Source organism: Rhea pennata, chromosome 3, assembly GCF_028389875.1.
Source record: "Rhea pennata isolate bPtePen1 chromosome 3, bPtePen1.pri, whole genome shotgun sequence".
NCBI lineage: Eukaryota > Metazoa > Chordata > Aves > Rheiformes > Rheidae > Rhea > Rhea pennata.
In genome coordinates this window covers 34300255-34325451 of record NC_084665.1, presented here as the reverse complement: position 1 = coordinate 34325451, position 25197 = coordinate 34300255, and the positions used below count along the sequence as shown (strand labels likewise).

The 25197-nt window shown below is 35.3% G+C and overlaps 1 protein-coding gene across 1 annotated transcript in view; it reads right to left on the bottom strand.

Annotated features, from left to right (window-relative positions):
- Window positions 1-25197, bottom strand: part of KIF6 (kinesin family member 6) — a 183676-nt gene that overhangs the window by 120336 nt on the left and 38143 nt on the right. The window contains exons 7-10 of the mRNA XM_062573606.1: window positions 15895-16101; window positions 10564-10707; window positions 7803-7889; window positions 1184-1287 (exon numbers count right to left, since the gene is read on the bottom strand). Of these exons, the coding sequence (XP_062429590.1) occupies window positions 1184-1287; window positions 7803-7889; window positions 10564-10707; window positions 15895-16101 (542 nt within the window). The remainder of the gene's footprint in view (window positions 1-1183; window positions 1288-7802; window positions 7890-10563; window positions 10708-15894; window positions 16102-25197) is intronic.

Below are 25197 nucleotides of genomic sequence, written 5' to 3'. Positions count from 1 at the left end.
GATAGATGTTTACAGTAAAGTTAGGAAAGAAAATCTTTAAATTAATGTACAGACTACTTAAGTACATCACAATAAACTCACTGAGAGTCACTATCATCTTCTGAAGGACTGTCAGAGCAAAGAGAAACTAGCCAATAAGGGCATTTAATTTTCCTTTTAAAGGAAAAGAAAGTGACTTTTGTTGTTTTTTACATTTTCTTTCTATGCCTTTATTTTCTCACATCTAGTGTTAACCCCGTAAAGTCCTTGGTGCATTTGACATAGGGAAGGAAAACTCACATACTTTGGGGTAGAATGATAAATAGCATATCCAGTAGGAACTGGTGGCCAGCTGACAGGTTATGCTGGCAGCTGCCTATATTGAAAATGACTCAGATTAACACTGTAAAATAAATATTTACACAAGGCTATCTAGTTCCTCATCCTTGATATAGGCATCATTTAGTTTATGAACTTAAAAGGCAAACAAACAAGAAACAAGAATGGAGAATAACCACCCTCTACATAAGAAACTCAAGATTAAAGGTAGCAGCATGTCTTATTTCTCCAGGATCTCCCACATGGCAAGGGAGTCACCCCTGCACTAGTAGCATTCTTCTGGATCATTTCCGGGGGAAATTAAGACCAGACAGTAAACAACTTCAAATTAATTACCATTAACCTATCAACCAACTAAAATCTCAAGTAAGTTAGTGAGGCAAAGAGATTAAATAGGTCCATCCTACGGAATCAATAATTTTTCAAAATTGGGAACTGAATTTAGTTATGGTGAACTTTTAGACTTAGTAAATATTTCTATGTTCCGCACAGCATGTTCCTATAAGCTGTACTGATCTGTTCCTGAAGCTGTGAGCTCTTAAAACACTTGTATGAATTAATCATGCATTTTTCAATAGTATGCTCAGTTAAAAATTTGAAGATTTGGCTCTTAAGATTTGCCTGGCATCTGACAGGCATTCCCATCCTTTACATTTACTTCATTTTACTTCCTCAAAGCTGAGGCTGCCAGCAGCTTCATATAGCTTTTCATGGAAAGCTGCCATTCTAACCTGGCACCTAACTTCACTTTACAATTATCTCTGAGAATTTTAAAACTCAGAGATGATTTTAAATATTTATGTCAACAAAGAAGCTGACAAAATCTTCATCATGAAAGAATAAAATGAAATGATTATGGCATTACCGAAGTAGCTCTTCTTGTGAGAGCTCTGCTGTTCTTTGCTTGCCAGTCACTAGTGCCAGCTCATCCTTCAACTCCTGGATCTCCTTCTTCAGTTGAGCAATCATCTAAAAACAGCGTAACAATAAAGCAAGCATCACATGTAATAGCTAGGTTATGCAGTAGCAAGAGGAGGACTAGGAAAAATGTGGGCCCACTACTGAATGGGGCAGTGGCCCTGGTGACAAAGGACGCATCTGCTCTGGACATTAAAATTCATTCAAATATTTAGATTTCTTTTAATTGTTAATTTGAACAATGAATTCCTAAGCTTTGAATGGTTCTTTTTAGTTTAAAAAGTAAACGCTTTCTAAATATTCTTCAAGATTGTTTTTACTCTAAACTTACAGGTAATATATTTGCTACCATAATGCATGAAAGATTACATTAGTTCAAAAATGTTCTATCTAAGAATTTTTTAGAATGGTGAACAGCTAATCACAGATATTGCAAGAGTGCTTCAAGAATATTGCAGGGTAAGTATTTTAATCTGATTTTAGGAAGTCTCACTCTGGTGCTGTACTCTTGAGTCCATAAAATATAATTTGGTGTTGGAATATAAAAGAGCAGGATTAATATTTGTTCATTGAACTTTTGTTCAATGTTCAAATTTGTTATAATAATTAACCTTAATCTGACAACAATGGAAATATCATTTTCATGATAAGGATAAAGTGTTGATTTTCAAATAATATTAGAGCAAACGGAAATCTGCAGAAACATAATGTTGTAATATATACTTTTAAATGAATGCCAGAAGAGATTCAATATAATTCAGGGTCAACAGCTTAGTTTTCAGTTTAAATCAAATCCTTCTGGTCATGAGTGAGAGAGGTTCAAAGCTGTGTTGCTTAAAAAGTAAAATGAATACATGTTTATCTTTTTAGTGAAGATACACTGTGAAGAAGTCTCTGTTATGAAGAATAAAGTTTATAGAGCAGTCAGAGCTATCTCAGATCTATCAAAAGGTATCACATGCTCCTTTTATAAAGCATGTATTCAACTTACAGATGATGAATTATGTAAATAAATGGCATTTGATTTTGCAAATCGTTAAGTCCAGCAGTTTACTGAATAATTGCACCCTGGGAATATACTTCAGGTAGCAAAGATGGGCAACAAATTCCACAATGAGCATAGAGCCATATAAAGCCCCAAAAAACTGTGCTAACCCTCATTTTTCCAAAAGGGGGAAGGGATTTATAACTCCCTAGTCCACTTTTATTTTACTTGCTAAATGATCCTGCAGAGCATGAAATACCAGATTTGTGCTCCACAGGATGTAGCAAATGTTCAGCAGCCTGCACGTGTTCCACCTCAGTCAAAGGCTTCTGTGGCCATGGAAGGAATTTTCTGCATGATTTACTACTACAAAGCCTATGAAGGAAGGAAAAGAAGGACATAAAGATAGAAAGACAGTAGTTGTGCAGTGTCTTCTCTTTTTTTATTTGTGACCCTGTTACTGTCAGAAATTGTTTGGACAGCAAAGTGAAAAAAAATAACCTGGCAAGACTCTCTTATTCCCTTTGAACTTTCAGAACAAGAAAAAATAAAGGCATAATCATTAGCAGTTACTGAAATGTGTTAATTAGCATTAAGTAACAATAAAGGAAAGAATCAATCATCTAATCCACTAGTTTTAAGAAATCAAATACTTCTTATGCTTTTGATCTAAATTTTCCTTTCTGCAGTCCAGTATTCAAGGGGAGTACATTTCCTAGCCAGCTCAGAAAGTCATATCAGAACAAAATACATAAAGCATATGATTACAAATTAATCATGAGAAAATTAGAAATCAGTAAAAATTTTGTCCATTAAAAAGAATTAGACTAGTATATAATAAAAGAAGATAGGTTTACTGAAATTAGAATAGTTCATTCAGATTTTATATTCTTTAGAATTGAAAAGCTAAACTTCAAACTTATAATTACATTGATAAAGTACTATGAGTTTTAAATAATGTCTGTTTATATATAAACAGAGTAATATAACAGCTTAACTTGAACTTATTTTTCATCTGATGTCTCTGTCACTTTTTTATATTGAAATATGTCTATAGTTCTTTTTTCATTATATCCTTGTTATCCAGCTTTGGCGTGACCAGCGTAACATCACTCAAACATTTTCCATTACAGAAACGTCTTTGATATGCAGCATGCACTCCAGCTGCTCCATTAGCTACCATTATTTGCTATATTATGTTGAACTGAGCACTCCTTAGGAGGTGTCCTGAATATTTAGAAAGGAAATAAATTTTCCAGGTGCAGAAAACTACATTAAATAAATAACTGAAGATTATTAATATAATAAATCTCATCAATACAGAGAACCTCTTCAAACAAATCTGGGACGTAATAAGCTAGAGGCACATAAAATCTTTCAAAGAACTAAGTGACCAAATATTAATAGAAAAATGAAGTATATTCTTGTTATGGACATCAAAAGAAGGAGAAATGTGTTCTCTTTGTGTAGCAACGTTTTGTGTTTATGTATGTGGATTGTTATATCTCTGCTTCTTAAATGCCTTACTTAGTCTGCAGAGCTCCTCTGCTGCTCCTTCGGATGTGAACAGCAGTCTAATATTTTATTGTGGAAGACCTATTTCTATGATTCATTTACTTGTCTTCCTTTTTTCCTATGTTTCCTAAGAACTTTACAGAGTTTTTTCTTCCTGGATAAAATATTCCTCAAAACAATCTTAGGGAAGATCTGCAACTGTACATCTCTTAGCTTTTTACTATATGCTATTTCAGTGCAATAATGTGTCTTCTTACTGCAAATCTTGAATATGGAACAGTTCTTTGAGTGAGGTATAGTCTACCTGCTTCACACTATCTTTTTATGAGGATTTAATACAGAATATTTTGAAAAAATATTCTGATGGATTTAAATAACAAATTAGACTAATACAGACCTTTGAAAAAAATAGAGATTAAACAACGTCACATTTAAATTTGAAAGAATGCTTACATTTAAAAAACAGCCAAGTTTCTCATCTCTCTTATCCTTGTTGCAAAGATTTCTGTGTAGAATTCTTATTTCTGTTAGATCAGAAGCTAGATAAATAAGTTGGTGTGAAGTTAGAATCATACAATCATAGTTTGGAAAAGACCTTTGGAGATCTTCTAGTCCAACTCCCCATCCAAAGCAGGGTCAAATAGATCAAGTTGCTCTGGGCCTTGTCCAGTTGCATTTTGATCATCCTCAAGCATGGATATTCTATAACCTCTGGGCAACCTGTTTCAATATTTAACCCCCTCACGATGAAAATTATTTTCTAATTTTTTTTCCAAACACAGAATTGAAATTTCCTGTGTTCCAATGTGTGTTTGTTGTCTGTTGTCCCATCATTGTGTAACACTCAGAAGACTCTGGCTCCATATTCTCAATATCCTCAACTTTTAGGTAAACATGGACAGTAACAGGATCTTCCTTTAATCTGCTCTTCCTAAAGCTGAATAAAGTCACTTCTCTCAGCCCTTCCGTGTGTTCCAGATTCCTGACCATCTTGATGACACTGCTGAACTTGCTTAGTATGTCTAGGTCTGGACCTAAAACTGGACCCAGTACTCCAGATGGGTCTCACAAGTGGTGTATTCCTAATACTGTCCTGTATTTGGTTGGTGTTCATCTCAAAGACACATTGCTGACCTATGTTCAATTTGCTGTCCACCAAGATCCCCAAGTCCTTTTCTAGAAAGGTATTTTTTAACCAGTGGTGCCCTGCTGTATTGCTGCTAGAAAGCAGCTCTGTGGAGAAGGACCTGGGAGTGCTGGTGGACAAGTTAACCATGGGCCAGCAACATGCCCTTGTAGCCAAGGCCAGTGGTATCCTGGGCTGCATTAGGAAGACTGTTGCCAGCAGGTCAAGGGAGGTGATCCTGCCCCTCTACTCAGCCCTGGGGAGGCCTCATCTCGAGTACTGCGTCCACTTCCAGGCTCCCCAGGACAAGACAGACATGGAGCTACTGGAGAGAGGCCAGCGTAGGGCTATGACGATGATCAGAGGGCTGGAGCATCTGCCCTGTGAGGAACAGCTGCGAGAGCAGGGCCTGTGTAGCCTGGAGAAGGGAAGACTGAGAAGGGAAGAAGGGATCTTATCAATGTCTGCAAATATCTGAAAATAGAGTGTCAAGAGGATGGGGCTGGACTCTTCTCAGTGGTGCCCAGTGAGAAGACAAGAGGCAATGGGCAGAAACTGAAACACAGGAAGTTCCACGTGAATATGAGGAAAAACTTTCCTGTGAGAGTGACAGAGCACTGGAACAGGTTGCCTAGAGAGGTTGTAAAATCCTGTGCAATGTACTCTAGGTGACCCTGCTTGAGCTGGGGTGTTGGACTGGATGATCTCCAGAGGTCCCTTCCAACCTCAACCATTCTGTGGTTCTGTGATTGCACTGTTTGTCTTTTTCCCTTCTCTTAGGACTTTAAACTCTGCAATGTCATCACTGCTATAGCCAAAGCTGCACTAGACCTTCACACCACCAACCAGTCCATCATTGTTCGTAACAAGTCTAATAGTCTAACAGTTTCCCTCATTGGCTTGTCAATCATCTACATCAAGTAATTGTCATCAACATACTCCTGAAATCTCTGGATTGCTGGCACTCATGCATATTGCCCTTTGTGCACATTTTGAGAGGTTTAAAATCCACCACGAGTACCAGAAGCCTGCATCTGTGTCCCATGTTCCTATACTACACTGCTCACTGTACCAGAGAATGCTCATTTGTCTCAACACCACAGTGTACACTGCAGGACAGACTTAGCATCCTAATTTCAGAAGTGCCGAGCTTTCGGCAGCTCCCAGTAACTTAAAGCATCTGGGGAGCACTTAGGTATAAAACAGCATTTACCCACATGATAAGTTTTATACAATATATATTATAATGTCTGACCTATAGATGAAGTTAGCTGCAACTATTTCAAATACTTACAAAGGAACAAAACCGAAAACATTAACAAATGCTATAAAAGATTCAAGATATCAAAAAATGATCTAAAATGTTAAGATCATGATACGGATTCCAATCAAAAACATCATGCTCAAGATGTATTTCTCATAAAAAATATCACAATGCTAAGTCTGGTGCACTGATTTCCGAGTCGGCTTTGACATTACTAAGAAATACAGACAGAGGACAATAGGTGCAAAGGGATTACATTTAAAATTCTCTGATCTTCAGCCACCAAATGAAGTACTAAATATCCATTGACGTAATAACCAACTCTGCTTGTAAGAAATTTGTATCTTCCATACATTAAGCAATGTTTTTTCTTCTTCCTTTTTTAAAAAAAGTTATTTATAGATGATGACAGAGGAAATGGTGAAGCAATTTTATGTTAAACAAACATTCACTTAATTGAATGTTGTTTTCATTAATTAATTCATATCATTTTGTGAACAGTGAAAATACAATGGGAAGAGATACACAGGCAATTGCAATATGCTTAAGAAAAAATAAAGCAAAGGAGAGAATAGGCTGAAGAACAAATCAGTTTTGCTCTTCATTCCTGAGAACAACTGCCTAGTAGAAAGGCATTTATCTATAGAAGCACTGGCAGCAAAACAATCTGACTGGTGTCCTGTAGAAACTCAGGGGCTATCTCATCTAGAAACAAAATATTGTTGATTAGCTGCTTTCACTCATTTTTTGCAAATGCTAAGGACAAAACTGGCTCAGAAGTCATAGTTGACATCATAACACTGTGACAGACTATAATTCCTAACTGTGCACCAGGGCAGCCAAAAGCTTGCAACTGACTATTAGAATCCTGAAATGAGAAAATACTGGGATGGCTCAACTGTGCAGTCCTCCATGCTCAGCAGCTACTTTGCTAGCATTGTCCAAGTAACCTGATCAAAGCTAACTAGATTAGACTTACAAGAGACAAAATAGCAGTAACTTACCAGTAGCTTCCAGCTGAAGTTCACTAGAAATTACATGTTATGAACTGTAGCTCAGTATAATACCCGATAGATTCTCTTTTAATACATACATTTTCCTTCTAAGCTTGATCCCATTCCCTCTGACATCAATGGAGCAAAACCAAATCACCTCTCTCTATCACATAATACTTCCATGACAATTTTAGCAGTTGATAACATGGAAGAGTACTACCAGGAAAACAATTAATGCATTCATTAAGATCTTTAATCCCACATGTATGATATCAAAGTAAAAGACAGGAATAATAAAAAGGCATCATCAAGTGATTAGTGCTATTCATAGATTTTTAAGAGCTTTAGGAATGTCCAATTATCTGTGACCATGATATAGGAACTGTCACCCTAAAATAAGCAACATAAAGACAATAATGTTGTCAACACAAAAAAGCACCTTAGCTGCTTTAGGGGCTGAGAAAGCCTTTAGGGGTTTTATAAAGATCAGTTTAACTGTAATTATGCCCCCAAAATAAAATAAAAGTAGTAGCTATTTTACAGAGAAGACTGGAATTTGCATCTAAAATCCATGTAATAGAATGATTCATCATAAAATCTTCAACATCTACTTGACTGTTTTAGATTACCAAAACTAAAAAACAAGCAATCTCCTTCCCTAAGTCCCCAAATAATTCTCACCAGTCTGGGGTCAATCTCTTCATTAAGAACTGCTTCATTCTTAATAAGAGCAACTCGCTGTGCAAATCTGCAGGTTGATATAGATTCCTAGAAGGAAAAAAACAAAAGAGAAAAAAAAATTCAATTAGACTGGCACCAGGTAATTGGAACAAAGAGCTGATGAAGTCACCAAAACAAGACTGCAAGAAAGTCTGCGACAACCAGTACATCTAGGTATTCTAGTACAACTAGTACATCTGACTAGGACATAGAATGAAATGGAAGCTCTCTAAGACCTATTCTCTCCTTTGAGGTCAGCAAATACTTAAATGCCACACTCCACTAAAGAACTTACCTACCTAACGGATAAAAGCAACCAACTGATCTCAGTTAGCTCAAACAATAAAATATCAGTATAACATAACTGATAACAGTCCGAATCCTACTTCCAAATTAAAGAAATTTTATTCAGTTTCCCAAAACACATGAACAGTAATTGAAGTAAATGATCATATACTCTTTTATCTAAAGGACTGCTGCCTCTCTCACTATTTAGAGTGGTGGGATCTGAATTAGGGTTATATGATGAAAGACTGCTCTTTACAGATAGTAAGACAAACAGTCTATTGCAAAAGATACTCAGTGAATCAAACCAGAGTTCTCAAGGAAAGGAAAAGAAGGCCTTATAATTAAGAGAGCTGCACAGAGCCTTAGCTGGATTCTGTTTACCTTTGCTGTACAGTTCCTGTGCCACTATAATCAGCTGATGTAATTTTAGTTAAGTTCTATATTTTCACTAAGTATATTGTATGTACATTATATGTACATTATACATATACTTCCCTCAGACCTCTTCGTGCTATTAAGCGTGAAGCATACATTAATTTATTGGATAGCTAACCAACGTTCAATCTGTGAGTTTACGATCTAATTATCCTATGCTATTACAATGCTAATCTAAGATGACAACTAATTTCCTGATCATTCTTTCTACTGTGCTTATTGCTACTGTACCTGACAGCTTCACAAAAATTAATCCATTAACCCTCTAAGTACTGCTTTGCTGTAAGCAGGTGGAATGACTACACATTACAGAAGGGAAACTGAAGTCAACAGTATCAATGAATTTTAATTAAACAATAGAATGACAAAACCCCAAATTCTTCAGATTATCATTATCATTATCTTCTGCTGATAATGGAGTCCATTCAAGTCCATTCAACTGTAGTCACAGCTCTAATTAAAATATCTACTATTCAGAGTCAAGCTTTTCTTTCAAGCACAAACTAGCATGAAATAAGTTATATAAGCTTTATACAAACTCTTTGGTAGAAGCTGCAATATAATGTAATTATCTAGGACAATCTATGCCCTATTATAAGAATGTTCTTTTTTATTCTGAATTCTCTGCTTTATTGTTTGCATTTTTGTCAAGAGAGAAAGCTTGGTCCTTAAGGACGTTGCTTTTGCTATACAATTTGAATTCATACTATCACAAGTCTGTCTTGTCATTCATGAATGAAGCACACAGCCAATGAACAAAAATCCCCATGATAATGGCATATCTCCCAGGGCTGAAAAATAAAATTAAATGGTGACAATTCTGACATGTCCCAGTGTTAGGTAATTGATTTAACATCTGTCCTAATATTACTTATGCATCCTGGATTTTAGGGGGGCAGTGTAGGGTGTTCTGTTTATTTTTGGGAGGACTGAGGAACCAGATCTGTTCTGCAGATGGTATATGTTAAAACAAGCACATGAAAGCTGTGAGAATCCTATTTTGGATGATTATTGGGGCTAAATATTTCAGAAATAGAAACCTGGACTGCAATGCGAGATAGACGTGAATTGATTTACAAGTTTGTATCCCATACAGACTAAAAAATGTATTAACAGATTTATTCAGAAGTAACCAGGCATCACACTTGCATAATTATGAGTTTACAAGTTCAAATGATCTGTTGTCATTTAACAGCGAAGTTCTTTTCTAAAGAAGAAACTGTCTTCAACTAGGTGAGATAGAATTTAAGTATAGTGCTTTCCATTGCATTTCAGAAAATATTCACAGGCTTTTGTAATAGTTCTTTTTGCTTGCTCATACTAGAGAATTTTGATGTTATAGAAAAGCAGAAAATAACTAGATTATAAACTGCTTTGAGCAATGCTCTACGTATGCACATTGCAACATATATTTTGGTAAACAAAGAGAAGAAAACATCAATAGGTACAATTCCAGGGCAGGAACCTAGTGAAGGGAGCTAAAAATATCTGAAAAGTGTCCAAAAATCCCTAATCATTCCACTCAGCTCCCTCCTACTACCATAAACTCTCGAATTTTCTACCATACTCAAATGATGAAATCTTGGCTCCACAGAAGTCTACGGCAGTTCTTTCAAGATTTTCAGTGAGATCAGAATTCTGCTGATAGATCTTACCAACGTGTCCTTTGGAAAATTCCTTGGAAATATTTTTCCATAACTCTGAGTTTCATTCATCAGGAAAAGAGTTCAATTTTTCAATTTTCTTGATTCACTACTAGGTGCAAGTTCTTTCCCAAGAAAGAATTCTCCCTTCCTCTTTACAGAATATTAGGAAGAATTTGTCTCCATCTTACTGCAGTTACCAGTGACAGAATTATCTTCTGAAGACAATGGTAAAATATTTTTTGTGAGGATAAGAATGAAAACATATATTGTAACTGCAAACTGTAATAAAATTAAAAACAGTACAGTTTGTAACAAATGATTGTTTTCCTTAAAAATAGATGGAAATAACATACATCTATGTTTCTTTTGTCTAAAGAGAGCGTTGCTATCATGGTAGTCATACAGTTTCCTCCCAGGCTGTCTCTTAGCACTGAGGTCATCATAGAGTTTCGGTAGGGAATGTGTGACCGATTTTTCTCTGCAAGGGCAATTATTACCTGAAATAATAGTGAAAATGCAGAAAGGTTTTTAAATTTACATATATATTAACAATTAACACAGAAAGAGAACAAAAAAGATCTGCTCAGCAACCTAAACTTCTGATATAACAAAAACTAAACACAGTTACCTGCAAACCCACTGATTTTATTGAAGCAATTATCTCCTAAATTAGAGTATGCTTCTATGACTTCGTAGGAGCTGCAGTTGAGAGACTAAATAAATTTAATTTCATTATATTCTATCTTTACAACTTCTCAACAAAATGGAAATTGAACACATGATAAACTTAAAACCAGTTTCCTGATACACAGTAAGTTATTGAAAATTTTCCTAGATTTTCTTTTCTAGTATAATAAGAAAGCAAAATATGAATAGTATTCAACTAAAAATTTCTTTAACATTTGCTAAAGCATGCTTTTAAAACAATAAATTCTTTAAACACACAGTTCCTAGAGTGGTCAATTCATTTATTTCCTAGAAATAATTTCTTGAAAAGTACAAATACAGTTAAAATGGTGCACTGTGACCATGTACTGCTGGAAAGAAATAGCCTAATTCAGTTCAGATATATACAACTTAGCCAAACAGGAAATGATACAGCTACTATTCTCAGTTTCCCTTTTCAGTTGTTTACATTATGTGACCTAGTTATTATTAAATAAAAAGCTAGATTACCCTATGAATTGTTGTAATACAAAAGATTTGAACTGCTATCTGGCCAAGCACTATAATGAAAAACTATAGCTATATGAGTTATGTAAACTATCCCAAATGGTTAGAAGTTTTTTCCTTTTAAAAGTGTTACATACCAACATTGAAAAGTGTTACATACCAACATATATTTTGTTCATGATGCATTTAAGAAAATTGTTATTTTAGGAAATCTAGTGTTAATATTTTTGTTGGCACTAGTTTTTATTAATAGTCTTCAGAAAGTTAAAATTTCTTACTATAAATTTTATAGTAACAGCCCTCAGAGGGACAAATGCATAACACAAAAGTTACTATCTTATAGAGCAATCTGAAAATACATTTCTGGAGCAAGGTTTTAACATCTCACATCTCACAACTTGTTAGATTGAAGTATGTTAAATATTTTATACATACATATATATATATAAAATATACACACACCTGCGTGTGTATATATATATATTCATCATATTGCCTAGAAACCTTATGCAATATAGAGTATACTATGCACACTCAGTTTCCCATACAGAGACTACAATCTGAATAGAGAACATGGAAAAAGAATGAGAGGAAATAAATGTTACTTCCATTAAAAATGGGAACTGTTACAGAGGAGTCTGTAGCCCAGACAGAATTTGAACCTACCCAAACTAGTGACCCACTTTCACAATGCAAGAGTGGCTTTATTGTCATGTGAGTCATGTAACACAGGATATGATGGCTAACGTCACTTTAGTCCCTTTGGTAAAACCTCACCCAAACCGCAAAAATCAATCTTTAGAATCTAATTAAAGAATCTGGAATAGAAAGGGGACAAATCTGAAGGACAAGGCAATTATGTTCTTTCAGTGAGTGACAGGGACCCCCTGTAGAATGGGCAAGATTTGAACCTGAATTTTCTATACCCAGCCAAACGTAATAAAAAAACTGTCTCATTTTGACACAGAAAAAAAATGGCATGTCTACCTTTTTGATATCAAAAGTAAGTGATTTTCCTTTTGATACTGGTGGGTCTCATTTTGATAGGCATTAACATCATTGATGAACCAGGACTGCAATATATTGATTTGAATTGTCATCATTTAAGCCACAAAGTTTGACTAGAGGAGGAGTACGTGAAAGAAACCACTTTAAGACCTCTTTAATCTCTTAAACATGAAAGCAGTCAGAGATATTTCCACTTGTGGAGTGTAAAACTGTATCTATATGAAATACAGCAGCAAAGAGCAGGTGGTAAGTACTATAGGTACAATCACTCACAAATAGCTTTACAGAAACACTTAGAAATATTTTTAAGAACAAAATAAGATCTGAGAGTCACAAGCTGTTATGATACCCTCTGCAGCGTGCCCAAGAGGCCCAGTCCCTGTGCACAGCCATTATGCAAGCAGTAACCTATGTACAAGCAAAAGATTTGCACCCATGCCTCATGCCAATAGGCAGACAGGAAATGTAGTCAGGGCGTGAGTAGTAAACGAGGATTTTGGGATGTGTCTCTAGTGGGTACAGAGTTATTGGCTACACTACACCCTGCAGTTGCTTGCATCATATGCTCTGAAACTATCTTCCTATGCCAGACGTTTCCTTTGTTTCTCCTGTCCGTCCACTGTTACAAGAGCTCTGTCCCTACCCTTGATCCACATCCCACACTTTCCATGTTCCTGCCCATACCTCCCTGCTCTTCTAATTTCTGCCAATCCACTCTCCCAGCCCACGTCTATTAGAGTTTTACAGTTTAAGCTCTGCTCCTCACAGTCCCACCTCTTCTGTTGCCATCTGGTAATTTGCAATCGTTCTTATCGTTCTTATTTTTTGGATACCATATTCTGCCAATGCTAGTCTCAAGCATCTATGAAAGTAAACTGGGGCTTTTTCTCATACATGTAGTAAAGTATCAATGGATCAAAACTAAACAGTTGAACTTGTAAATAAATTATTTTGGAGAATGCTTCCATTTTAATATTAGTCACAGCAGAATCATGATTGAATGGACTAGTTCCTACTGAACACAAGATATTTCTTACTGTCTTCATTACTCTTTGATTTAGTATAGTAAACATTTTTATTAATGATATGCAATCCCGAACAGAACTCAACATGCTTATCCCCAACTGTATTTATTCTATAGTAGGAATGAAAAGTTGCATGACAAAATGCAAAATTCTTCTCTTCTATACCACTTCAAATCTGAGTATCCTAAAATACATTCCAGAGATTATTAAATTCAACCTCAGAAAAGGTCATGTGATGCTGTATTGTAAATAGATAAATTCATACAGTAAATAAAAAGGATCATGAGCACACATAATAAGCAATTTATGACTCCAAAGAGGCCCATTTTTGAATCACTTATCGTTATCACTTACCATGACCAAAACTAAAATAAAAACATTTTACTGCTAGGTCAAATTTAAATAAATGGGGCTATGAAAAGAATCCAGTGTAATAGTAAATGACTGATTGCCATCCACTGTGCCTTAAGTCTCCCCTTTTTTCAGATTAAGTATCTCTGACTGTAGATTAAATTAAAACTAAGACATTTGTTATTGCTAAAAAAGACACATAAAAATGAAAAATATGCTTCCCAGTAAGTGGAAAAATCAGTTTATATTTTCTAATCATTTTTAATTTTAAAGAATTCAAACATACAAACAAGCACAAAATTTCCTATTTTGAAGGATTTCCTCAACTGTAAATTTTACTAAATAAAACATACAACAGAGTAAAAATTAAAAAGAGCAAATCTGAATTATTCATAATTAAGCATTTTTCTTCATACTTTTTTTCCATTTCTCCCACCAAATGATAGCCTCACAGATCAATATGTACCTTAATATTGTAGTATATAAAAGTTTTTAATAAAGCTTTTGGAAAAAATACTATAGTCTCTTGCAGAACTCCAAAATAAACAAATGTCTGGCAATAGCAACAGCATTTACTGGACTATGAAAGTAATACTATATATTTAAACTTAGAGACAACTTCATTTCTTTAACAGCTGTGAAGTCTGAAAACCTCACTTGAAAAATTCCAATGATTTCAACTTAATAGTACAGCAACAACAAATATATTTCATTGAATTGCCAAGTGTTTTTTTACTCTTGCTTAGAGCTTTACAGCACTAAATATAAAAGTTTACAGAATTCCAGAGATATGTAAATATAATGTGAAGTGTTTATAAATAAACATAAATTGAATTTGGAAACATTGTGCAACCTGACTGAATTTAAACCATAGAATCCTGCAACTCCAAGATTTTGAGATTCCTGCAAGGTCATAAATTTCTTTTAGCAATACCAAAAAAGAAAAAAGAAAAGGAAAAAAAAGGCAAAAAGAAACACCTGAAAGAAAGGAAAAAAATTCTTTTAACTTGTATCAGCTGAAGCCTGAGCAACATAAAGAAGTGAACCAAACACTTTTATTGCAATGCTATGTTTTCGTAGTTTCCATGCAACACTTACATCCCATCACTATCTTAACTCTTTTCTTAAGTTTTTGTTTAGTAAAAATTTAGTGAGATTAGTCAGGATGAACCTACCCTTTCAACATTTGCTTTTGCCAAAGAGGAAAAAAAAAAAGCAACATTGAAAAATCTGGTAAACTGTTCACCAGGGAATCTATTTTCCAACAGTGGGGTGGTCAGGGAACACAGAGAGAGAGACTGCATCTTCCCACTTCCTTAGTTCTGCTAATTTACCACTTCTTTTTCTTCCTTTTTAAGTCAGAACAAGAATAAGATACTGAACTTTGTCAACTCAATAAATACAACCCAAAAGTAAGAATTTTCAGCTTTCCCAATATTGTTTTTTTAATATGATCTAAGAAAGTGTCAGGCAGATTTTTCCCCTTTAAAACTCTAGATGGTTGTAAAGAGAGAGAGAGAGAGAAAAAGAACTATTAGAATGAGGAACTTAATTCCTCAGAGTTGTGGAGATTTTTTATTATTACAGTTGTATCTATGAGTTCTATTGGCGTAAAAACAATTGTAGCAGTTGCTCAATAAAAATATATATGAAGATAATTCTTGTCTCAAAGAGATCAAATGAAATAGCAGATAAGGGAAGAGCCTAATGCTTTACCATATCACATTGCTTACTTGAACCAACTTCAGTTCAACGACTTTTGAGTGATACAACCCCAGGTGTGGACAGGGCATGAAGATCACAAAGAAAATTTTAAGCAGAAATGGAGTTGCAAATTTGTTAATAACTTCAGTATTCCGAACAAAACAAGAAAACCATTCCTGAAACACAAGCATGTATACCTAATGTAACCTTACTGTTTTAATTGTCAAGCTATTTTTAAATATGAAGGTTTCGAAAATATTTTATTTCAAATGAGGAGCTATCAACTCAAACGTTTTAAAAAACTGTCATGAATGCACAGTTCTAAGACTAACTGAATTTGGGAAGTAAGGCTTCCAAACTAATGCACATTGTTCAACTGGATCATGGGGAAGAAAAAAATGTTTCTCACTATTTTAATTTTACCTGTTCCAAATAATGCAATGACAGGTTGATATATTTGGCTTCTGTCAACAAATGGCCTCCAACTCCAGTCTTTGCAACACGTTCTGATCCAGCAAGATCTACTAAGTGTAACTTGGAGTGTCGGATGGTTGCAGATCCAGGTTCCTTGCTGGAGATGTGAATAGTGAAAATGCAGTGAGATCGAGTTGAGGCTTGATTCATTGGTGTCTATGACAAAAAGAGAGAAAGATTCCTAAATGTTCATTTAATAAATAAATTTAGTTTGGTATAGCTCAAAAATGAGGTGATTGAGATCACCTATCCAATTTGTGAGCCATGGTAGCTGGGACAAATATAAGAACAACCTAGCAGGATTTATCTGGCATTCACACTTTGAATAACTGGATAGTTTTAATCTTGGCAAATTTTATTGCAAGTAAGTCTATGATTTCATTCCAGGGTACTCTAATACCACCCAAACTCATTTAGGACATTGCAGAAGCAGCTGGCCTCACTACACTGAAGAACAGTTCTAAAAAGGGGGAACTTGATCAAAGGGAAATTTACTAATTCCTGATATCCAAGAGGTTACTGTTTTCCCTGATTTCATATTATCAATCATCTCCCTTCTTTCTCTTTCTCCCCTTTTCTTAATTTCCTTACAGTAAAGCCAGTCTGGGAGACTGTTAAGATAAGCAGCAGTGACAACTACCTCTGTGGATGCAGAAATAGTAACCTGGTCTACCAGTACATTTCATTATAAGTCTATAAATATTCTACAAGTGAGAAAGAAGGGAAAATGTAAGTTAAAACTACTTTGAAAGCTAAAATGTGTAATGAACACATCTTGAAGGAAATAGAGAACACAGTTGAGCTTACTTGTTAAGCATTCCCTTCCATAAAACTTTCAGGAACATATAAATTCTATAAAGCTTCATACATTATCCTTGTTTGTTTGTTGTTGTTGTTGTTGGTTTATTTTTCTGTTGTTGAGACTAAAGCAAGATACTAATTGAAAAGAGGATATAAATCTTAACGATTCTAGCAGAAGCATAAAATGTGTTGTTAACCCTCATCAGGTTCTGCAGAAGGCACATGAGTTTCAACATTAGCAACAGAAGACCTCCTACAAGTAATCTTGGCAGTCTGTGCAAAACCAGATCTTTGGCTAATTTGTATATTTGCAGTTCACACAGAATTGATGAAAATAAACAACACAAATTTCAAAGAACAACAGTATTTCAGAAACTACTTCACTGGAAAGAATTTGAATAAATATCAAGCTGCATGGCCAATTTGACTAAAAACTTGGAATACACTTTCTCTACTGTATAACGACGTTCTATTTTTTATAGCATAGTTAGTAGCTTTTTAAAATTTATTTTATAAATAATGCTTGTTTATGGAATGCATTGTATTATGCACTGTATTCTAACACTAATTCTAAAAGTATGATGTGAAAAGGTAGATTACAACCTATATACTATTACTTTGAAGTGTAGCAAAGAAAGGATAAGGAAGTTTTATTTTCACTTCCTGATTTGATAATCTATCAAATCATATGGGCAGAACATAAAATTAGCATTTGTAGAAAGCTACAAAAGCACTGCAGAATAACTTAATTACTACACAGACCTGCATTTGTAGCATATCAGTATGACATCATGATATCTAGATATGACTTTGCACATAAACTAGTGTCTGTTTCTTAGTAAAATCACCAGAACTATCTCTTTTTATTTTCTCCAGATATCTACCAGTGTAACTAACAATAAAAATTTCTATAAGGCTTTAGCTTTTCACATTTTCATTACTCATAATTTTGCAAACTTAGCATTAGAATTTTAGATGGCATAACTCAATTTTCACAAAAGGTTTGGTTTTAAATATATTTATTTGAAAGTTACTGTGACGATTCCTTAGCTTCTGACAGACTGACACATTCCCATTTCTGGGCAATTTTTAGAGATGCTAACTTCTTGCTTTATTATGATGTTAGTGGGATTCCCAGTTTTTGAAACACAGGACATAGCTTTACCTTTCCAGTGATCAGATACCATATCAAATGTGCACTTTTCATAAAAAAAATGTATAAAGATATCTTCTAGCATCTATGCTAGAGTTCTCAAAACTGCTTATATCATGCTATTGTTGCAAACAAACTAAAATGAAGTACTTATTATCCTCATTTCATAAATGGATAAAGTTTTAGTACATATATTGAGATAAAAGGTTTGCCCTACAAGTAATTTTTTCTTTTTAAGGAGCTGCTTCTCCATACATAAATTATTAGACCTATGAGTACATTGATATCTGCACATAAGTACTTCACTTGCAAAAAAATATGGTAGTGAAATAAATTAAAAATAAATTTTATTGAGTAGCTAAATCTATACTTATTTATGGCTGCTTTAAAAAAGATTAAAAAAATCTGGCTAAACATACATTAACTTCTTGTTTACACCTTATTCCTCTGCTATACTGGAGCAAATATTTATCTAGGCTTATCTAGGGATTCAGAATAGATGCATCAAAATAATGCTTTTTTCTGTAATCTGCTTTGGTATTACACATTCTAGATGTTAAAAGAGCTTGTGTTGCAAGCCTTGAAGTTGTTGGCTTGTAAATTCTGTAAATCTAGCTCTCCAAAAACAGATTGCAAGCTGAATATTCCTTTAATAGGAATAATATGAACAGCTGTAACTTTTGGTTAAACTGTCTCATCTTCAATTTCCCAATACTTGCAGCCTTGCTGCAGCATCGTGTTTCTTAATAGTGCAAGCAAAATTGAACTGTTTTGGGGAACTGATCCAGCTCCCCCCCCCCCAAAAAAAAAAAAGGAAAAAAATCTCCAAACCATAGATATTTAACCTGGATCAGTTTTCTGATTCAGTCACAGCGCAGTTATATAAAGCGGGTCTGCTAGAATAATTGAAAATGGCAGCACACAGTGTGCGAACAAGTAGGTGGTACGCAGGAATAGCATAAGCTTGGACTGTTGGTGAATGTAATTTCATTCTAATGAAATTACAGCCTTAGCATTATTTTATTTTGAGCTGCTTTTCCTAACAAAGCTAAACTCAGAGGGAGAGGGAAAAGAGTTTTAATCACTTAAGAATTATACAGATGAGGAATTTTGGAATAATACAGGCAAGTCACTGGTTAACTTAACTGCCAGGTTTCTAAGGATCATTTCTTAATCTTGTACAAAGTGACAGAGTTCAGTTACATGATATGCTGTCTTCAGGGGTGAAGCTGAACAAATGAGATGCCAGTGAGTTGTAGTGTGAACAGCAAGAAAATGCACATCCCAAACATATCTAAAATGCAGTTATACTAAGAGAAAGTTATATCCTGTTAAAATATACTTTATTCAGCAATTCTGATTCCACAAACAATCAAAGCCAGCTCCACTTATTTTACTAGAAGAGCTGTGATTTTACTACTTGTAGCTCTGGGAAGGAGGATTCGATATTTTATTTTTCCAGCTTACAATCCTCAACAGAATTAACATTTAAGGATATTCTGTACTACAATCATGGCACTGGTCACACTGCACTGAAGACAAGTCCAAGCCAGATTGAATATTAATACAAATCTAGCAATGGAAGTGCAGAGTTCAGTAAAGGCCACTACACCAATATAAGAAGCAGAAGAAATTATCATGCTTAAACACTCTTAGCTTTCAGTAAACAACAAAACCTTACATTTTGCAAAAAATGTGCTTTTTGTAACACCTGTTTAACTCCCAAAATCTAACAAAGTTACAAAGAAATAAAAGAAAATAATTTCAGGACTCCCAGTGCCAAAAGTTAGCTCAGGGCAATATTTTGCCTGTAAGGTCTTTATTGCCTACAGCAACTACACTAGCCACGTCTTGATTTTCCATGTCCAATGCAGACTCTGCTGGGCTGGTCATTAGAAACTCCGTCACTTTTCTCTCCACAACTTCTTTACATGTAAAATGAACAAAGCTGATCTGGGAGTCATTGGCTAGAATCCAAAACTGCTATTTTTATAAAGTCCTTCTTCAGAGTAGAACCATGATTTAACCTCTTTTTTACAATATGGTACTATCTCTACTTTGCAATTAGAATCATAGAATCAGTAAGGCTGGAAGGGACCTCTGGAGATCATCTAGTCCAACCCCCCTGCTCAGCAGGGGCACCTAGAGCATGGTAGACAGGGTTGCATCCAGGTGGGCCTTGAAGATCTCCAGAGAAGGAGACTCCACAGCCTCTCTGGGCAACCTGTTCCAGTGCTCTGTCGCTCTCACAAGGAAGAAATTCCCCCTCATGTTCAGGCAGAACTTCCTGTGCTTCAATTTCTGCCCATTGCCTCTTGTCCTGTCACATGGGACAAATGAAAAGAGTTTGTCCCTGTCCACCTGACACCCTCCCTTCAGGTACTTATACACATTGATAAGATCCCCCCTCAGGCTTCTCTTCCCCCGGCTGAAGAGGCCCAGCTCTCGCAGCCGCTCCACATAGGGCAGATGCTCCAGCCCTCTGATCATCTTTGTAGCCCTCTGCTGGACTCTCTCCAGTAGCTCCATGTCTCTCTTGTCCTGGGGAGCCTGGAAGTGGACGCAGTACTCGAGATGAGGCCTCCCCAGGGCTGAGTAGAGGGGCAGGATCACCTCCCTCAACCTGCTAGCAACAGTCGTCCCAGTGCAGCCCAGGATACCATTGGCCTTCTTGGCCACAGGGGCACATTGCTGGCTCATGAATACACATTTAGTTAAAACATTCCCACTTATAGAAAGCTCTATTAGAACTCTTGCAGGTAGTGTAAGGCAATAAAAATGTAAACTGTTAAAAAGGTGGTGATTATGAAATGTTAATTGTAGCCATAATCCTCCACACTTTGCTACTTGTACCACACAAGTAGGTAGAAAGCAACAGAAATGAGAACTTGTCAACATCTGTTGCCTAAAACATTTTTTTTGTGGGTTTTCTTTTGCTATCTTACATATGAAACTTCATGGAATATTACGATTTGGCTGTTCATGAAGTTTAAAAACAAACAAACAAAATCTTTGGAAAGGGTCTCAGAGCCTATTAAATACATTTTTGTCAACAAAGACATTTTTGTCAGCCTATTAAAGGGTTCCATTACTGGTCTTCAGGGTTCACTTTGGCTTTGTCAGCAATTGTCCATTTGTTTATATATGAAACGATCCTTACATTAATTTGATGTGATGAGGGAGGGAAAAAAGAAAAAAGAGGGGAGTGGTCTGCCTCTCAGCAGATGGTTGCCATCGTGAAGGCTATATATAGAATAAGAGGTGAGCTGCAGTTATTTACAAAGAACTAATTTCTTCCAGGAATTCTGTGACCTCACTGGCCGCAGAAGCAGACTTCAAATCCTTTGTGATACCACGTGAACAATACAAAGGAATTAATTCCAGGTCAACCGATGCTGCCCCTCTGTGCTATGGTAAAACAGGAATCTAATAATGTGCACCTTTCAAGATCGCTTCTTGGTAAAGCATCAGTTCTTGCTCTGATGTAGTAAAATATATACAAGATATTTCAAGGACACACGGCCCAGCCTCCTGTTTCTACAGGACCAGAACATATCTGTGTTTGCTGAAATTAAAATGTATAGTGTAGAAGTCACAACCTGAAGAAACGTGAAACAGAATAAAAAATGAACAAAGACTGACATTACTGACCGCATTGAATTAATACCGTAACAGTTTTAGTAAACAGATCAGTACAAATTCCAGCATTTTACATTTTATTATGTATACATATGTGGAATTTCTGGAACTTCTGAAATAGACTCTTGCAGTAAAATGAAGCCAGTTGCACTCCCTGAAAAATCTACCACACAATCTACAGGCTAAGCCATTCTCATTTGTATTTCTGATAATCCCTTTACCTCAGGTAGCAAATGTTTTTACACCTTTTACATATGCTGACCCAAGTGTTGGGAATCATTTACTGCATAATTTCATAAAATACACACATTTAAAAATAATTAAGGCTGTATATATGTGACGTTCCCCATACTGCAAATTACAAGAAAGAAATGTCCACATTCAGTGCAGACTGAATGTTTAGGTGTTAGATCATACGGTGTTTAAGCAGCAGAAGTTGCTGAAGCACAAGGAATGTTTAAGATCTAACATTTAAATTTCAATTATTAGCTATCTTAGATCCACAATAAATTGTGGGAGTCCTGCCCTATACAAGAATTAATGTATTTCCCAAACCCTTTGGTTGTTGTAGATGCTATTAAAAATGCAACTTCCACTAAGAATAGCAAGGAACAGGCTACTAGGTTAAATAGAGTTCTTAATAAGTGATATCCTAAAAAGAAGAAAGCTTCTTATATAGTAGAAAATGTATGGAAAGCTGTTTGAAAAATACCATCACACCAAAGGAAGCCACTCCTATCTATAAGAATCTTAGGTTGATTATGGCTGCCAAGTATACTCAAGCTAGAGAAAACATAAGAAGATTTTAGGACAGCTTGGACAAAAGATTTCCCGGTGATAAATGCAGACATTCAGCTCAATTGCAAGTCTTCTCCACTTGGTGGCTTACACTGTTGCAGTGGATTCTTTTCTTCTTTGAATCAAAGTATTTAGATGTCAGAATATGATTTTCCTGTTTGAATGAATTACTGACTAGCTAAGACAGAAATGAAGGAAAGCTGATTCTGAATGCTCCCATTTTCTTAAGAATAAGTCTCTTGTCCTTTTTTTGCTCTTGAAATTTTTCAAGAAGATTAAAGGGAAAAGAGAAAGCATTGATAGTATCAAAGATGGATACCACATTGACTTTCTCCAATCTCAAACTATCTTCAGATGCATATCTGCATGAAGCAGTTTTGACAGCTTTAGTCATGTTACAGTTTAGATGGCAGGAAAACATTCTGTGTATCCTACAAGGACGATAACAAAGCAACTTAACGTAGTCTGGTTTTCTGTCTGAAATTCATCCTTGTTAGAACATTCCCAAATTTTCACACTATAACAGCATAGAATCTCATAGGTTTCTTCAAGACAGAAGGAGCAGAGATTCCTGTGTCAAAAAGTAGCAGATATAAACTCTATGGGCTCCAACAGGACCATGCTATATGGAAGGACATAGGAGTTCAGCAAAAATCAGAAGTTCCTGCCTTTATATATGCTGAATGAGTGAGACCTTAATATATATTTGATTCCCTTTCCAATTAATATGGTACAAATGGCTCCTGTGGAGCATTTAGGTCCACTTGACACAGATTAAGTTGCAAACTTATCTGCTACGAAAACACAAGGAAGAGAATAAGTGTACTCTGGCACTTTCCTGATTTCTACAAGCACCTGTGCATATTTACTACAAGTAGAGTTTAGCAGTTAGATCATAGTAACTGAGGTAATTTTAAAGTATTCACCATTCCATAGGGAAACTATTATTAAACTTTACAATACACAGTGCCTTTTATCCATAAATATCCCAAAGCACTTTAAAGACTATTCAAAGAATGAGACAGTGATTGTTTTACCACACAATAAAATGAAAGCACCTGTGCTGAAATCATGATGCTGTTTGGTGCTGATAATAACACATCACAGGTTTGTGAGAGTGCTAATAACTAACACCAATGAGGAATTTAGGGAAGTAGAAAGTTATAATTTGGTTTGGAATGCAACCCAAACATGGATAACGAAAGTGTCATTTAATCTGGTATAGTCACATGTTGTCAAATCCTATTTTTCATATTTTATCTAAGAAGCAATGTGTTCAGGCACCTCAAGTGGCTCTCCAAACATATTCAGGAGAACACTAATTGACAGTAAAACTAACTACAAGTGGAATGAGTCCAACACAGACATCACAAGTCAGTCCCCACAACTATCTTTAAATGTTTTAAAGCTTCATTCTTTGTTGACAAAAATGTATTTAAAGATTGTCAGAAGTCTGTTGCTTGCCCTATATATACTACAAGCATTTTAAAGGCTGGAACAATACTGTGTATGCACTGTCTTCCAAAAGTAAACAATGCTGAGTTGTAGTTATAAAATCACGCACTAAAACATTTTCTTTCTCATTAAAATGAAGTAACTTTTCATTAGAAGAGAAACAAATGCTGAATTTACATGAGAGTGCAGTGTATATACATATCAATCTTGCTTAAATATTTAACAGTTTTGAAATTGATATATGCTCTTGGGAGGCTATTAGCTTTACGCTGGTCTGCTATTTTAAAAGAAATACTAAAGAAGTATCACAGAGGGTCAGACATATTACTTCAAAGGAAAATGATCACAAGAGCTTCCTATCGCAAGAAGTTAGATGAGGAAACCTCAGTCACAGGCATATTAAATAATATATTTACCAGCAAAAAGTATTTGTGAATGCCACCTGAACAGACAAACAAACACTTCTTCATTTTCACGGACTTTTCTAGATGCTGCTGCTACCACCTGTGTCATAAAGGTGTATTAAAAATAATTCTGATATTTTTACAGATTGTTGCTGAGATTCTTATGAATTCAAATGTAACAAGAAACTGCATTTTATGGATGAAAAACAAACAGAAAAAATAACAAGTGCAGCTGGAAGAGCTGCCAACATAACAATTAATTCTTTGGGTTTGCCTCTGCCCATTTGTCCCTGCCAAAATATGAGACAAAAACTTCCTATTTGGATTTTTGTATTATGAAGCATTTATGCATAGATGTCTCCTATTTTCATTTCTTCAATTTCCACGGTTCACGGCACATGTCAGAAGTGGAGTAAAAGATTGTTTCCATATTTGTCTATAAACCAGTATCGCGCAAGTTACAGTTGCTTCCTCTGTTTTCTTCTCATGGGCTATATTGTCATGTGTGGGAAGCACTCTCTTACAACTGTTCATTAGGTTCAGACATTTTATGAATAAAAAGTCTAAGGAATGTATTTAAAATCACAATCACTTTTTTCTTTTAAAGCACAGTCAGTAGGCACGGCAAAACACAGCCTTCAAACCACAAGTTAGACTTCCATCAGCTCTCAGGCATTTCAGAAATCTTACACTTTACATTGTCATTATCAAAATGGTCCTACAACTATTCAAAGAAGGATTATCTCAGGGGTAAAGCATTAGACAAATTTTGGAGACAGGAGCTCTGCCACAGACTTCCTGTGTGAGCCACAGTGATCACCATAGTTTTTCCATACCTAAACTTCTCATCAATAAAAACAAAAAGATGGATCAAGTCTAGTTTTTCTTTTACTTCCTTTTTGTTTAAGTTTGTTCATTTTGTATCTTTTAAAGCTTAGTTAAAGGAGGTCAGGAAATGTTGCCATAATTCAATTAAGTGTTAATAATACGTATCTCTGGAGA